Source organism: Channa argus, chromosome 1 (assembly GCF_033026475.1).
Source record: "Channa argus isolate prfri chromosome 1, Channa argus male v1.0, whole genome shotgun sequence".
Classification (NCBI taxonomy): Eukaryota; Metazoa; Chordata; class Actinopteri; order Anabantiformes; family Channidae; genus Channa; species Channa argus.
The window spans coordinates 35,467,067-35,483,978 of NC_090197.1; the positions used below are offsets into that span (position 1 = coordinate 35,467,067).

At 38.3% G+C, this 16,912-nt stretch overlaps 1 protein-coding gene across 1 annotated transcript; it reads right to left on the reverse strand.

The window, feature by feature from the left end:
- Positions 1 to 8,451: 8,451 nt before the first annotated feature.
- On the reverse strand, positions 8,452 to 15,738 carry si:ch73-52p7.1 (uncharacterized protein LOC100321084 homolog). Its single transcript, XM_067516045.1, has 2 exons — positions 15,586 to 15,738; positions 8,452 to 12,054 (listed from the first exon to the last, which is right to left on the reverse strand). The coding sequence occupies exon 2, from the start codon at positions 11,981 to 11,983 to the stop codon at positions 11,189 to 11,191; it is 795 nt and encodes a 264-aa protein (XP_067372146.1). The 5' UTR covers positions 11,984 to 12,054; positions 15,586 to 15,738; the 3' UTR covers positions 8,452 to 11,188.
- Positions 15,739 to 16,912: the final 1,174 nt, after the last annotated feature.

The following is a 16,912-nucleotide window of genomic DNA, read 5'->3' on the forward strand; positions in this document are numbered from 1 at the left end:
AACAAATACCAGATGTTCAAAATGAGGGGAAGACATTTCAGGGTATCACAGCAGCTGTTTTGGTGAGCTGAGTATGTTCACATGCTTTGACCTCTCAGTGGGATCCTTCAGTCATTTTTCTAGACTATAGCTAGTTTTAAATGGTGTTAGCCAGTTGAGTACAGATTGCATGTGTTTCATATCCCTGAAGACCACTTTCCAAAGCATGTTTTAAGTCAGAAGTGTCACCATGTATAAAACAGTAGCAAATATCAGCATTTCTGCACATGAATTTTATTGTTTCCAAAATGGGAAAATAAACTAGACTGTCTCTAACTGATACCTTCTCATAAGTGCCTGTGTTTTTCTTTCTCCTAGTGTCATATCTTAGAGTGTGATTTCTTTTCGCTCAGTAACTCCCAACTTATCACTAAAATATTTGTTTCATTTTGTTTCAGCATTAAAATTGGTCAATGAATTGTAAAATGTATTTAACAGGTGCTCAACTGCAGATCCTACTGGGTCATCAGTAGGCAAAGCCAACAGCGCATCATGGTTAACATTACTGTGTATTGCTGTAGCAGGTTCTTCCAGTTCACCAACAATATCTGAAACAACACTGTTAGCAACACCATTGGACTGGAGTTTTGCAACAAAAGAGGCGCAAATTGTCTTTGTATGTACTTCAGATACAACTGACTCATTGTTTTCTAAACATTCCAAGTGGGAATGAAATTCTTTGTCACTAAATTGTGGACATTGCACTCCTTCTATGCCACTAACGTGTAAAGATTACTGTTGGACTAATCTTGGGTTTCAGATAGAGATGTCTGGCCTGTTATAGTCTCTGTATTACTACTTAAGTCATTCTGGTGACAACTATTTAGGTGTTCTCTAAAACCCAAATTGTGACAGATGAAACATTCTGTGCCACACAGTTCTCAAATCACGTTCCTAACTAAGGTACCGGCAACTGGCTGCTCATACACAAGACTAAACACCAGAACATTTAACATTTCTTACTCTATAGTTCTAGTTGAGAGGCTTTTCCCACAGTTCACAAACTCTTGGGGTCTCACTTGTCTGGACAAAGGTGAACATCTGGACCAGGGAGTCTTCATAGGACAGGTTAAACACAAAGTGGGATTTGAACAAAACTTTACTCCAAATTATATCATTTATCAACTTTCCATCTCCAGAATGTTGACACTAGATTTGATTCCCAAATAGACAAAACATGAAAATAGGCAGAACCATTTTAAGGTGTACCTTGTGAAAATGCACAAGTTGTCCACAGCATCAGTGGGGGTTATTTTGACCCTTCCGCATCCAGCTGGAGATGGAGAAACAATAGCAGGGAGGGGATATCACTGTCCAAGTCTGAAATTGAGAATTAAAAACAAACAAACAAAAACCAAATATCTGTGGCAAAGGCAACCTCTGCACTCTAAATGGGTGTATCGTAAATATTCTTACTAGTTCCGGGGTCTTCTTTGAGCTGTTTAGCTGCTTTCACAAATGAGGACAGCTCTGTTGATGAGGTCAAGTGTTTTGCCTTGGCAATGACCTTTGGCTTGAAGGATGTATCCCATTTTTCAAGCATCTTTGAAGATGTTTCAACATTAAACATCAATTAAAAGTCTTGATTAACCTGGACATACAAGTAAAATATCGACCGTTAGTGTAGCAAATACACGTGAAAAAAGAAAATGTAAATATTGATATTAATTGTGAAATTACCAATCCTATCACATTCAAAAATCTGGGAAAGACTTTGAGGAGATTAGTAGTTCTCTGTGGGTTGTGCACCAAGTGTTGTCGATGTTTGAATGTCTCTTTCATTTTGCAAAAGAGACTTGCTTCATCACTTGCATGAACAAGGAAGGCTGCAGCCTCCCTGTAAGCATCTCCCTCCAGCTGTGTCTCTATAACAGCTGCATGTCTCCGGCGCTTTGGTCCTTGTTCAGAGCTTGAGGCTGAGGGTGGACTGACAAGTTGCTGACCTCTCCTTCTTGTGCTGGTCTTCAGTTGCCAAACTAGAAACCCCTGTACCCTTTTTTAGCATAGAAAGCACAGAAATGCTCCTGTAATGAACTGAAACCAGTCAGAAGCAAACAAAAACAAAAAATGTCGCCCATCTTGACATAACATTAATTAAGTATAAAAGAATCTAAACTGCAATAATGTCTAGAAACATATATGTGTCATATAGACACAACATTGTGTGGTCTGTCAAACAGGTAAAGTTGGCCAAAAAAGTGCAATAAATTACATCTTTATGAACGTTATAATATTCTGATTTTTGTTGAAAATATTTGGCACATTGATTATGGTGATTATTACTTTTAGCGACTGTAAGATGTTTTACCTTTAATTCGCATTTATTATATTAGAAAGCGGTTATAATGTTTGTCTACTTTATTTATATAAAAGACAAGTAACACAAATTATAGTTCAACAGCAGCACAAATCCTACAGAACTACCTAGTGTTGATTCAGCACCTCTAAAATTAAATCTGAACTGACTATGTTTATGAAAATAGATAGATAGATTAGATAGAATATGTTTTTGAACAGTAGGTCTAATAAAAAAGCAACTATTTGTGGGTGACATTTGACAGAATTTTAAAAAGAAGCAGAAGTCTGGAATTTCTACTTAATGAAGTATTTAATCACTACTCACATAGCCTTTAGGAGAAAAGGGTCCCTTCAGAGAAGTGAACCGCATAACAATGCCCAACGCATACTTTTCCCTCTGACTTTGAGTTGGACAGTTAAAACAAATGCGTATTGTTTAACTTATCCATGCATCTCAATCAGTCAGTCAACCAGTATATTGACAAGATGCCTTTTGGTGTTGTGCTTCAGAGAACATTTTGCCGCGTATTCCTCTAACACATCCTGACCACCTGTTTTTGTCAGCAGAGAATCTCTGGCCATCTAATCACAGCAAAGAAATAGAAAATGAGATGTGATACTGTGGATCGAGCTATTTTTTTTATTTTTAGTACTAGCTAAATTCTAAATAGTCATAATGCTACCAATTTTTCTTCCATAACATTTATTTGCACACACTGAGTCACAACATACAAATGATAAAAAACCTGCTGGTCTGTGCACCTCAGCAATAATGCTTGGTACCTCCTTTGCAGCTTCTGAGTCTGAATTGCTTGTTGTGAGATAAGTTGATCCCTTCCTCTCTCCAATCACAGAAAAACCCCATTCAACATGGCGATCTCCTTCACAGCGTATTTGTACGGGAACAAGAACTCGAATAGCCTAAAAATCAACAAATGAACACCAAGACAAGAAAACACATTATTTAACATATTTTTTGCATTTTCAAAATTAAGCATCCTTTACTCATTTATTGAGACACACCAGATTGATCCTTGTCTTGAAACGTTAGGCACAAGTCAGCATTGGCATGATAACCAGCTCAAGAAGTATGTCATCTTCCACTGCAGTGTGAGACTCATCAAATATGGAAAGTTGAGCTCCATTTGACAGCCAGAATTTGCATCTGACTTGGATATAAATAGATTCCTTAACGACAGATTGAACAAACACACTCTCTTCCAAATGGTTAGACAAGATAAATATTACACCAGCACAACTCCCCATTAAACCACTACCTGCACTGATTTGTGAACAGACCATTTACCTGTTAATGATGAATAAATTGATTAATATCGATAACAATTTAGGTAAACTAATGTAAATTATAATATAAATCTATGCCTTAGCAGCAATCTGACGAACAAGAGTGATGAGAATGTTTAAAAGTTTATATTTTCAGAATGACCATACATTTAGGATTCAACATGCTACTACAGTACTTTAAGTTAATCACCCTCAGTGATAAAATCAGCGCGTGATAATCCGGACTGAAATCTGATGGATTTCTTACAACCGTCATACTTCACCTTTAGGAGTATACCTCTATCTGCATTTTATCAAATCTGGAAGAAGACAGAGGGGGACAAAAAGAGAAGCTACTGTATTTAGCATTTTAAGTTGAAAACCTCAACTCCAGCATTATTTACACAGGTACAAAGGTAAACTGTTGTTTTAGTCAGTTTGAAATTCATCCAAAATCACTTCTGTCATTATGGGAGTATTAGCTGTTAAGACACCAGTTACCTGTCATGGTAACAGGGCCCTACCTTTAAGGATGCAGCAGGAGAAAAGATGCAACTCCCGCCACAAATGAAGACTGGCCTGAAGTTTCTACTTCACAGGGTTGTGGTAGTGGCTATAGTTTTAGCTTAGCTAGTCACTGTTCTTTGAATCTGGTCAGTCAGTTGAATTAAGGTTTAGAAAGAATTCTGTGGCGATAGTTCTACCATATCACTGCTAGTGGCCCAGTCCATTAGAAAGGTGATCAAATAAAATAACTTCTTTATGTGAGCTATCTTAACTTGCCTCTACCATGGTAATATTTACATATTTACAATGCAGGATGACCTAATATTTTTGTCTGTTCCTTATTCGCTAATATTATTTGGCCATCAAATAAACAAGCAACATAATGAATCTTACCTTATGTTATTGGTCCTCAAACTGGCCTCTACGTGCTGATGCAAGATGGCGAGTGAATGTTTAATTAACTATGAACAAATGCAGCTGATATAGCTCCATAAAACTACATGACCCTCACGGTCCAATTAGCTCTTTCAGTGAAGAAACTAGGTAACTCAAAAGCACACTACACCTAGAAAATGACACCCTGTAACACTCGAAAATGTGCTGTGTATGTGCTGCATACTCTACTCTCTCGCTCTCTTTCTCTCGCTCACACACACACACACACACACACACACACACACACACAAACGTACAATACCCCCACTAGTTAGTGACTAGACAGCATAGCCACATAGTCGTGCTACAACAGCATTTCCTCTAGACCAGCTCTTCTTCCTGCTTCAACAGATGGCCCGACAGGTCCCTGGACAGGCCTGTAAGGTGGAGGGGGGTGAGGGAGTGTGGGAGGATGAGAGAATGGGGGAGTTGAAAGGGGATGGGGGGGTTGCTGTGGAGTGCAGGGGGGTTGGCACCCCCTTAGGAGGACTGAGGGGGGTGTGGGGTGGGAGAGGGAGGGAGGAGACATATGTCCACGGCCCTGGCCCCTGCCAATGGACTCTCGCTGTTGGCTGCCTGGTGGCTGGCTCGTTGTCTCTCTCTCTCTCTCTCTCTCTCTCTCTTTCTCCCTCTCTCTTTCTCTCTCACACACACACACACACACACATTAACCTGATCTGACAGGAACTGCACACACAATCTCAATCTTAAAATTCCTCAGTTTACCTCATGGGGACCAGCTTTTTGTCCCCATATGGAAGAAGAGGCCTGAATGAGAATGAGACAGTGTGGACATGCATCCCCACAGTGTGAGTGGAATAAGTACGCACACTGAGATACACAAACTTCCTCCACTAAGCCTGGCAGATCGCTGCAGTACAGCTCCTCTCCCACTCCATCTGCATCTAGAAGACCCACACGCCCCAACAATGAGGTGACCATGTCACTGCCGGAGCCGAAGCAGAGGGAAAGAGAGAGAAAGATGTAAGAAGAGGGGGGGAGAGAGGAGAGGGTGCGGACAAGGGAGGGACACATTAACAAGCTATAATCTCAACTGCCTTATCCATAATGCATTGTGTGCACCAATTTACATGGTGCTGGTCCCTCTGGAAGAAAGGAGATCATTCATCACATTACTTTATTAGCTCCCTCACACTCTTTCTCGCACAGATGCACACATATGCACACACCCACGTGCACAGAAACACACACACACAAAATTATTTGTCACTGCCTCTCCGTCTCTCTCCCTCTGTTTTGTGGGCCTGTTTTGTCATGGTTGTTGTTTCAAACTGCTGCTGCCTCCATAAAACAACTCCAAACTGAGTTGTGTTGTGCAGACTGTGACAAGCAGGGAGGGATTTTTCAAAAAAGGAAAAAATAAACAACTGTTTTTTTTTTTTTAAAAAGACGGCCATAAGTCATGGAAGAGTTTAGAGTCAGATGATTTTGTTTTCTGAAGCTGAATAAATCCTACAACTGTAAATCTACAATTAGTCCTCTTGTTATGTCCTCAAATTAACGTGAACAATTCATGTTTAATCTTATTATTTTTTTATTTCTATAAATTATATCAATGAGTTTTAATATGCTTTTACACAAAGGGCCCACTAGAATATGGCTGTTCTAGACCTGCACTATTAGAACTGAATAGTTTATTTCCACGACAGAAAACGATTCTCTTTTCTTTTTTTTTCTTTTTTTTTTTTATTATTAAATTCTGTACAAATGTTACCCTAAAACTTGATTGACAGCATTGGCACACTGACGCAAAACTATACGCTGTTATAATTCAGTCCACGATCAAAATGTTGATTGTTCCTCTGAAAGTAATTTTATTCACAGAGTGTTTAATGTGAATTCCAAGCAAATTTGAAAATTCTGTTCAGTTTCTAGGTAATTTATACACATATCAGTGCTCTGGAAATCACAGCTCAAAATATATTTTTATAACCTTTCAGGGAGAATCCATTTGATAGCTTCTCTGTTCGCACGTATTTTTTTCTGATATGACACAAAATTGCTCAGTCATATTATCATGCAGTCGCATTGTTTCTTACCAAATCCATTAGTTTTATTTTTAGTTAGTTTATTTTTTTTTTTGTTGTTGATGTTCATTACATTTTTTTATGTGAATTATAGAGTTAGTGTGGAAAACACTATATTCAAACTGAGTAAGTTTAAGGAAGACAGATTTTTTTCCTGTTTATTGTGAGATCAGTCAGAATGATACAAAAAAAGAGCTATATTTCCCCGTTTTTAGGTTGTTTATGTCCTATATTTGTGTCTAATAAAGTTCTTCATGCATGTGTGTGTGAATCAGTTTGCACCTCAAACATGCACACAGTAACTATGAGGACACAGGATGCCTCCCTACAGGCCATAACCCTCACATCCAATCCTAACCCTAACAAACACCTAAGTTTAACCCTAAAAAACAAGTCTGAGAGCTGGCCACATTGTCCTCACAGCTATGATGTGGAACATACACACACACACACACACAGAAACTACAGATCCATCAAATTCATCCTGTGTATAAAAAGAGCTGTAATTGCAATCATATATGTGAAGCTTCAGCAGTGCGCGCCATACCGTACCATTAGTATCACAAATAAGTAATAATTTGCTAATGACAACATTATGTTGAGTCAGTTTAGGGGCAATTAAAGTGAGTGATATTTACATATGCCTAATGAATCACCAAGCGTGGCAGTTCGGGCGCGCTCTAATGAATATTCATCCAGGCATTTCTCCCCTGCGCGCTGCAGTTTATAAACTGAATTATGGCTGATTTGCCCTTTTAAAAAATGAACATGGGCGCATCTCCTACAAGGAGGCGGCGAACAATAACGTCTGATTATAAAAATGTTTTACTGCTAAACTGCCGGTGAGGAGACGGCGGCAGCGTGGTTAAAGACACACTTGGAGGGGTGCAGAGGAGGGAGAAGCCAACTCAAATCAATCCAATTTAGTCTCGGCCTGTCCAGCTTTCTTAGACTGACATAAATATTTACAGTGTGCATTCAGAGAGCTCCGCACATCATGAGAGTCAGGCCGAATGTGTAATTGATTTGTTTTTACTGGACGCACTTTGTCTTCACATTATCCCAAGAGGAGGTCTCCGCTTGCGCCAACATTTAAACGCACTGCACCGTCGATTCCTGAGGAAGTTCAGCCTGACAGCACTGCGTTAACTTTGGGAGGAAGTCGAAACCAACCTGCTCCTCCCCACCAGCACTGATTTCTCCGGTAATTGGCCCCGGTGTTTGTCGGGCGGTGCTGACCCCTCAGGTGCGGGATCAACAGGCTGCATCAGTTTGCATTCACGGGGGCCGCTCAACAAGATGGGCTGCACGTTTGTCATGCAAATAAGCAGCTCTTTGGCAGGTGTCAGCGCACAGCCAAGACACACACACACACACACACATCGTGCGCGCGCATTCGTGGGGGCGCGCATGCAGCGTCTTTGAACAGCACTGGTTTTTAACGGTTTCACGGCTGACAAATGCGGAGTGTCTCCCAATGGGAAGATGTAAAATAAATACCCACGGAAAACTAAGATCAAATAAACAAATACATTTTTAAAAAAATGGCCACATCAACCCTTCCAACTGAATTTCTCCAGAGTGAACACACATTCAAAAGGTTATTTCCGGGTTTTCCCAATTACAGATAAAACGCCTAAACACCCCTGTAATTACCATCCCTTTACAAGCTGTGTGTTTAATATTAGTATAACTATAATACCATTTACACATAGAAACTATATAATATATAAATATATAAATATAAAGCAAATTTTGCCTCGGTTCCTTTTTTCCCTTCAGATTACTTGTGTTTGACTTATTGGCAGTATAATTTTGACAAAAAAAAACCCAACATGAGTAATAAGCAAATCCTTTATTTCTGTATTTATTGTAAACAAAAGCAAGCAATGTCATCGTTATTCCCTTTTAACAAATAACTATCCTGCCATACTTTACTAACTAAACTAAATTAAATACAATCGTTAAACACGATTCATGGCAAGCTTTTAAATTGCTGAGACGCAGAGTTGTAACACATGTATGATTGTCCGGGTACTGTAGGAAATTAAAAACAAATCTTTTTAAAAAGTAACAGAACAAGCAACATTTAGTCCTTATCCTGTCAGTTAGGGCAGTTCCCTCGCTGTGTCCGTCTTTGGTTCAGAGGGATCTGCTGCCATCTTGTGGTTCAATTATGTTCTTCACTTCATTTTTTTTTTTTTTAAGTCCTCTATCAACAAGTCCTCACTCTTTGAGCTGCCTTTGTGGGAGACACACATTACACGTTCTCTGTTTTTTGCAGTACAGAGCAAAACAAGCCAATAAAGATAATTCATTGCACTGGGAAAGTGGTATTAGATCAGAGTATTTTCCTTTTTAGGCTACGTTTACGTATACTCTAATACATTTTATCAACATTTGTTACCAGTTACTTTTTTCCAATTAATATTTTTAATACATACAATTAATAAATAAAAGTTTTGGGTGTTCTTATGAATTAATCACCTGTCAGTCCATAAAGTGGTTTAGACCCAGCTTGAACATTACCAGTCGTTCCATCTGTATTCAAAACCAGAGTGCTAGTTAACTTTGGCTTTTATTTTTTAATTTCTCTTTGTCAAAGAAATTTGGACTAGATAATATCTATGTTATGTTAGGCAAATACTTGCAGTCTTACTTGAATAATGGGTTTGTGTACTTATACCACCTTTGCTGGCTACCACCACCATCAGCTACAAACACTAGTTATAACATCAGATCACCAACATCAGATCCCCTCGGTGTACAGACAATGGATCAGAAGAAAGCAGACTTTTTATTCCAAAACATTGACTTGTTTCATTTTTCTTTCATAGATTTCGCCTGTTTGATTTGGGGCTGCAATATTAAATGTCAAGGTTCTATACTGTTTTGTCTTTTTGTGTTTATAGTTTAATTCATTTATTGTTTTTTTCAATATTTATATCTACGAGGACCAATGTAGACTAACCTGCCGTAACAAGTTAATTTAAAGTGCTTGAACATATTATGACCAGAAGCAGCTGCCAAAGGTTCAAAAGTGACACATGTACGAATGACTGAAACTGAGCGAGAACACAATGTACAGTACTGCTATCAGTTCTGGCTTTTGCTTTGAAATTGTATTTTCAGCTTCAGAAAGGGCTCTGAATGTTTAGTAGTGCTAAAACTAAGTGACAAAAATCAGAAGATAGACTGGTCTACAGCACATGTCTTAACTGTACCTATATTCTAAGTACACCACTATCAAGTTTCCTTGGATTTTGAAAATTACCCATAACAAAACACAATATAGTTTTCAATGTTTTAAACAGATAGGCATCCTTTTTCCTCAGTTAATAGAAAATAGCCTCCTCTTTTATGCTCGCTTTTTACTAATTTAAACACATAGGCTCCATAAAGCCATAAAGTGCATCTGACTTATACAAGCTCCACAAATGTTTATTTAATATATAACATAACAGCACATGGCTAATTTGCCTTTGGTCAAATAACTATCCATATTATTGTAGAAACAACTGAATGCACACGATATTACTAATGATACAAATCCAAAGTGCACACAGACTAAAATAACTGGCTATCCAAACACAAATGGAACACTAACTGTAACATACCTGTGGTTAACTGATTTGAATTCAGTTGCCTTTTGTTTTACTCATGTCCATGTCTTGACCTTTAATCTATCCCTGTTCTCCCTTTATGTTCCAGGCATTAAACAGTAGCTTTCTTTGCATTATTTTAGACGGAAGTAGGACCAAAAACACTGCCCACTGCCTCTTCAGTAACTTCCTGTCAGCTAAAATTTCCTCTTACTTACTTCTTGTTAACACATTTTTCTATTATTGAAAACCATAATTTTATATTTTGAACACAGAGTGGACTTTTAGTTATGATCTTAAGTTGTGCATGACACACAGCAAGGCTGCGGCTACAAGTAACACACAAAAAGAGCCCACTACTATTTAACTTGTGTCCGTGTATCTGAGCGATCAATTCGGCTATGTGGAAAATAAAACTGTGCAGTGTCAGACAGAGTTGGGTTGGACATAGAAGGTGCCAGAGGTTTTCCATTAGTGAACCCTTGGTCACCCCTTGGTCATTATGTCTTGAATTTAGTGTTATCAGAAAACAAAGAGCACTTCGGCGGGAGGGTTGGACAGCTATCATGGTCTTTCAGAGGGTAACTCATTAGTTGATGTATTTTGTTCCAACATGCTGAGAAGCAGCTGTGCAAAGTGTTAGGCCATTTGGGACATTTGAAATTAAAATACAAACTCTTCCAAATCCATTCAGGTTCCTTCTTGGTTTGGACAAGTTTATCATGGGATACATTTTGCATGTAAAATATGCTGAACTACAGTTTTAGTTTGTTTTCTATGTTATTTTAAAAAGTTTTAAATTAAATGCAACATAGTCATAATCTGTCTCCCATTTTAAGGCTTGCAGCAAAAGTTCTTAAAATCCAATCAAAATGTATACTCCCTGTGGAGCAGAAAAGTGGTTGTTTGCACGTCCTGAACTGGCTCATCTTCTGCCTGTTGTTCCTCCTAAACTACTCAGAAAATCCTTTGTTATCAGTACACAAAGCTGACATATATAACAGATGCCTCTGGTAATTTTTGCAGGTGGAGGTCAGGGAAGGGCAGCTCACCATCACTGTCTATGTGTGTCTGGACTGTGTAAGCCTTGACCACCGCTCCCCACTCCAGCACGGAGCTATGGATGATTCCAAGCCGGGCCTGTTCATGATATGCTGCTCCCAACTCCCTGCCCAGGAAGATGTCTTGAATCTGTGATGCAGGTAACCCAAAGGGCTCCCAATTTGTGTCTCTGGCTCTGTCGTATCTATTTGACTCTAGCTGATCACCATTATTTCCTTCTGAGTCCATGTTAGATTCTGTGTTCTTGGCTCTGTTTGCATCTGAACAGCGGTGAATGGGCCTGTGGTGCAGGTTTAACACTGTGAGTCTCTCCAGGTGCTGCACAGCAAAATGTCCCTCCAGAGAAGAAGACGGTGACCCTCTTGATCCTTCCGGGTCACAGTGGACGAGGGTGAGGTGCCTCACCTCTGAGTTGTTGAGCAGAAGTGCCATGTTTAATGGCGATGTGAACCAAACAGTTAAACGTCTCATCCGGAAAACAGGAGACGAGTGCGACTGGGGGCGGTGCAGTGTGGACAGTTGGATGTCTTTGCATCTGCAGTCTGAAAGCGATGAGATGATGCAGGGTTGTGGATCCTGGCTGCAGGAGTAGTAGAAAAAGCTGTTGTGGGTCACATAAGCCAGACGCAGGTCAGAGCGCTTTAGAGCTACCGACATACACAGCAGCAAATACAGGAAAGGAGCAGGAGCACTGAAGGCAGGCATCATTGCTGCAGGGGTTTCTCAGGTATCATGGTGTAGATGTGTTTTCAGTGGTGTTCAGGTAAATATACCTATGCCTGTAGGATGAAGTATAGAAAAACATTTCATATGAGATATGAGAAAAGATGAGAAAACAGAGGCCCACTATTCAAAGATGCCAAGTAACCTTATTAGTACTGCACAGAATGATCCACAAACAAAAGATTGTCTGAAAACTCAACATCAACATTTGTCACATGTAGCCGGATTGGGACCCCTTGGACATGTCTAGGTATCTCTTAGTATTTGTAGTGTGACACAAGTGGAATCTGAAGAAGGATACAAGATATGGCTAATAATACTTCAAGACATGACTGTAATATGTCTAAATTTACTGTGGATACTTATGGTGGATGTTAAACAAAGGTTAATGCTTTAATAGGGTGCATCTCCCATTAGTAAGTTGGCCCAGTCCAGTTTTACAATATAAGCTAGAAGGCAGAAATGTATTGTCTTACCTTCCTCTGTATTGATTCACCTGTTCATTTGACCACAGTGTATTAAAGAAAAAATACTTTTTAATTAAATACTTAATTAAATACTTAAATAATTAATTAAATACTTAATTAAAATAATTAAACAGCAGGTAAAAGTGGCAGTTTTTGGAGGGTATATTGCAAAGAGTCATTTTTTGTGAAAATTACATTAGAGTATTGTTTACATTAGAGTATTTTTGTTGATACAGTGGGTTTCCAAATCTTAAAGGGACAGGCATGACAGGCAGCCTATTACTGCTATAAATAACATTGATGCATGTCATTAACATTGTAAGACATTTGATGGAGTTGCAATTCAGAATATTGTTCCATAGCGTTTTTAGCCACTGACACATTATTCTAAGGCTTGCCAGTCACTCTTTACTTTAGAATTAGCATTAGGAAGAAAGACATATTTAACTTTCTGTTAAGTTTTTCAATCTTAATTTGGCCTGGTGATAGGGACAGGCTACTTAATTTTATTTCCCAATCCTCCCGTGTGTCCCCTTTCCATAGAGCCCAGGATTAGTTATATAGGACTTACATTTGTGGAGCTATAATTTTTTTCAAAGGTACAAAATAAAATAGCCCAGGGCTTTTATAAAAACAAAATGTTCAGATCATGTAAATATACTCAGTCCTCTCTTGGTGTAAGTCAATGTACAGCAGATTCTTGTTTTTGGCAGGTGGAGTAAAATGTTCTGCGCTCCTCTCATTCATTGTGAGGTGAAGAAAGGGAGTTGGACATACTGACAGCTGGTTGAGATCAGTACTTTATATCTTATCTACAAAGTATATCTATGCACACACACACACACACACGGTGTGAGTGTGAGGTCACACAGTGTGAGTGTGCTCAGTAATGAGTGTGCCCTTACTGCTATACTGCAGTTACAGAGAAACAATGTTTGGCAATGTGAGCCCACATTGAATTTCACAAACACACACACATTGAGAAAATTATAACTGTGGGGATGGCTTTGAGATTCGAGGGAAAATAATATTTTGAAAGCTTTGCTTTTTAAGAGGTCTGGGTAGATTTTCTGGGTAGAGTTTGGCAATAATAGCTGGCCCGAACCATAAGTTTCTGCCTCGTTTGGAAGCCAGGACAGACTTGACCACTACATTCTTCCTTTGACCTTGAGTGACACTGAACAGAAGTGAATTATCATCTATAGCAAGTTTAACATCCTGCTCACCTCTCTCTCTCTCTCTCTCTCTTTGTGTGCTTTCTAACCCTATCATTGGAAAATGATAGGGTTACTTCAGACTAAAGTGGAGTATTTCAAACTCCAAGAGCAGTTTAACAAATGTTCCATTTTCAGATGACATGCAACATGTTTCTTTGCTGCCATCTGTCTGAGAGGAAGCAAACATGCAACTGTACAGAGTCATAGCCACAGGGGAAATAAGTCATTTTCCGGAGAATCATTGTTTTAATATTAATTTTATTATTAAAACTTTTGCCTAAGTATTTGTGTGGTTCCCCACTTTCCAGTATAATACTGCTTTTGAAACAGGCCCACTGACAGACATGTAATAGGACCCTGGAGACTGTAAGGAGGCAGAGGACCACATAAAACTTATACTGGTAGTTATTCTAAGAGGAACAACACCATCAACTGTTTTGTGACCAAACAATTATTACATACTGTTAGATTTACATTGAAATAGTAAAGTCCTCTAGAGGCTCAGGATTAAAGGTGGTCGATGAGTCAGTGTTAGTTTGCAAAAGCGTGACTAACATGATTCTCCAACATTTCTTTTTGTAAACATGATGAAAACAGTGACCTGACCATGTTATTTCAACCAAAACCTTTCCCAAACCAGATCGAGTAGTTTTTGTGCAAAAATTAACAAAGCTATCGCCACATCATGCAACCGAATTGATTTTGTCAGTGATTTGAAAACAGTTTGGAAAGGCACAGACAAATGATGCTCACATGTAAATAAGGGTGTTGCAAAAGAAAACACATTCAAAGACAAAGACAAACAACATACTGTAGTTTAGAGAATCTTTGCTGTTGTGAGCCACATGAGAAGGGCTATGAAAACTGTTCTACCAGCACATAATACTGTATTTATTATGAAAAGCCAAGGTGTAAAAACAACAATTTGAGGCTTTGCCAGGAATTCAGGAAGTTACTATACTAGCCAAGAAAAGTCCAGTACCCAACACTCAGTAAAAACTTTGTTTACCCATGCTTCAGATTTGAGAGTGCTGGTCTTCCCATTATCTCTCAAGTAAAAAACTATACTGAATCCGATTAAAACAACTTTGGCAACTTGGGAACAGGGAACTTTGATGATAGCCTGCCCACGTTAACTCAAGCCATCCTGGGCTAAAGGCCAGGCAAAATATATCAGCACAGAAGGAACAACTGAATCCAAGACAAATTCCTGTGTTTAAAATATAAGTTATAATCGGGTTGTTGATTGTCTTTGTAAAAGCACAATGTCTTTTATTTTAGGCAAAACGATTCCTATAAAATTTAGCATATGATGATTAATAATGAGAGCAAAGGGCAGGTAGCCCAGTTTTACTTATACAGGCATCTTGAACTGCACAGTTTGATTAAAATCTATAGATAAAATCATTGCACTGTTTTCCTCACTTCTGTGTTAAAGAGAAGCAAAATGAATCACAGTTCTACAGAGCAGGGAAAGAGCTTTCAATTTGGGTCATATCCTATGAATCACTAACTTGATGCTTGGGTGACTCAATCCTCAAATATGGCTATAGAATCATTTTTGTGGGTAAGGGTGAGGTTTGCCCCAGGCCTAACCCTAGTAATTCCCAGGTTAACACACAGTTAAAGTACAGTGAAATAACCAAACGAACCAGTGTGAACTCATCTGAAGAAGTTCAGGGATTTTTACAAATGTCTTTCTGAATAGATTTCTTTCTGTTACATAAAACAGACACAGGAATGCACAAGCCATGCAATGTAATATGAGAATATACAACAGATTCAGCTTTTGGTTCCTTTTATGGACTACAGGAATTCACATAAGGACACTAACATACATCTTCTCAGTTGTTAGAATACAAAGAAAAAAGTAAGTTTCCTGGTTTTCTGGTGTGCAACTCACCTTAGGTCGCTGCTGAATATGTGAATGCGTCAGTTTGAGGCAAAGATGGGAGCAAAAATACATACAGCTGACGTCAAGACGGGGGCAGTATCCCACCGAGCAAGCTGTAATTCACATCAAGTTCATGAGTTCAGCTTCTGGTACATTTTTTTGTGATCAGAGAAGAGCATATAACAGATTTGTTTTTCAATGGGCAGTTTAATAGACAATCACACATTCACTTTCACAAATCACACACACAAAATCTTACTGACCCTTTGTTAATAGGCTAAATATCTTTTCAAATAAGTGCACGCTATTTTTGTACTGTGTGTGAAAGAATACGAACTGCATATTTAATAACAATCGACTTATTAATTGACATAATAATAAACGACTTTCCTTACAGATTTCGCCTGGGGCAGGGGGGGCGGGGGGCTGGGCAGGTCTTTGGGAAAATCTGGTAATTTCCCGTTCAAAACATAGTTCAGCATTTGATACATTCACGTACTGTCGGGCATTGTGCTTTTGTAAGTAAAGTCGAGCAAACGCGACAGGAAGAAAAAAAGATGAAAAACAAACACGTTATACCTCTATATGACCACATTTCATAACATTATTTTAAGTCCTACATTTATTCGACAGTTTTAGAGTTACTAGTTAATAATATATTATACATAATAATAATATGAATAATAATAGTAGTAGACAATAGTAGTAGACAATAAATCAATCTATATATTAATAGTCACAGGGGAAATGTTACTGTAGGAAACTTAATAGGTAACCTTCATTGAAAAATTACTGATCTTTTATTGAAGTGTCTTATCTGTTCTTAAGCTTTTATCTTAGACTATTTTCATTTGCCCAGCGTGAACCACTTTGATACCCTGGTTTTGAAACATGGTAAATTGGACAAATGAAAAAAATCTATATTTGAGGGAATTAATTAAATGCAGATAGAAGCATTGTTAAATAAGCTGTGACATAATTTGAAAGCGAATAAAGAAAAAAAAATTAACATTCCTTCAGCTTCTTTGTCTTTTTTGTGTTGTTAAATCAGCTTTGTTTCAAGAGGTGGAAAGTTAGTGAGTACATTTCCTCAAATAGTGTCAAGTAGCTTCAACTTTACTTTAGTATTTCTTTTTTATGTTACCTTTGCTTTTGGACTACTGTATTTACAAAATAATAAATTATAAAAGATGATGTATTATTATGGGTAATGAGCTACACCTTTACCAGGTGTGCTGTTACTCTTTGGTTAATTTTTATTTAACTAGACTTTTTTTTTTATTTCACTTTTTCATCACACGTGAAAGTTCTTATAAGTTCTTATAAAAAACTTTTA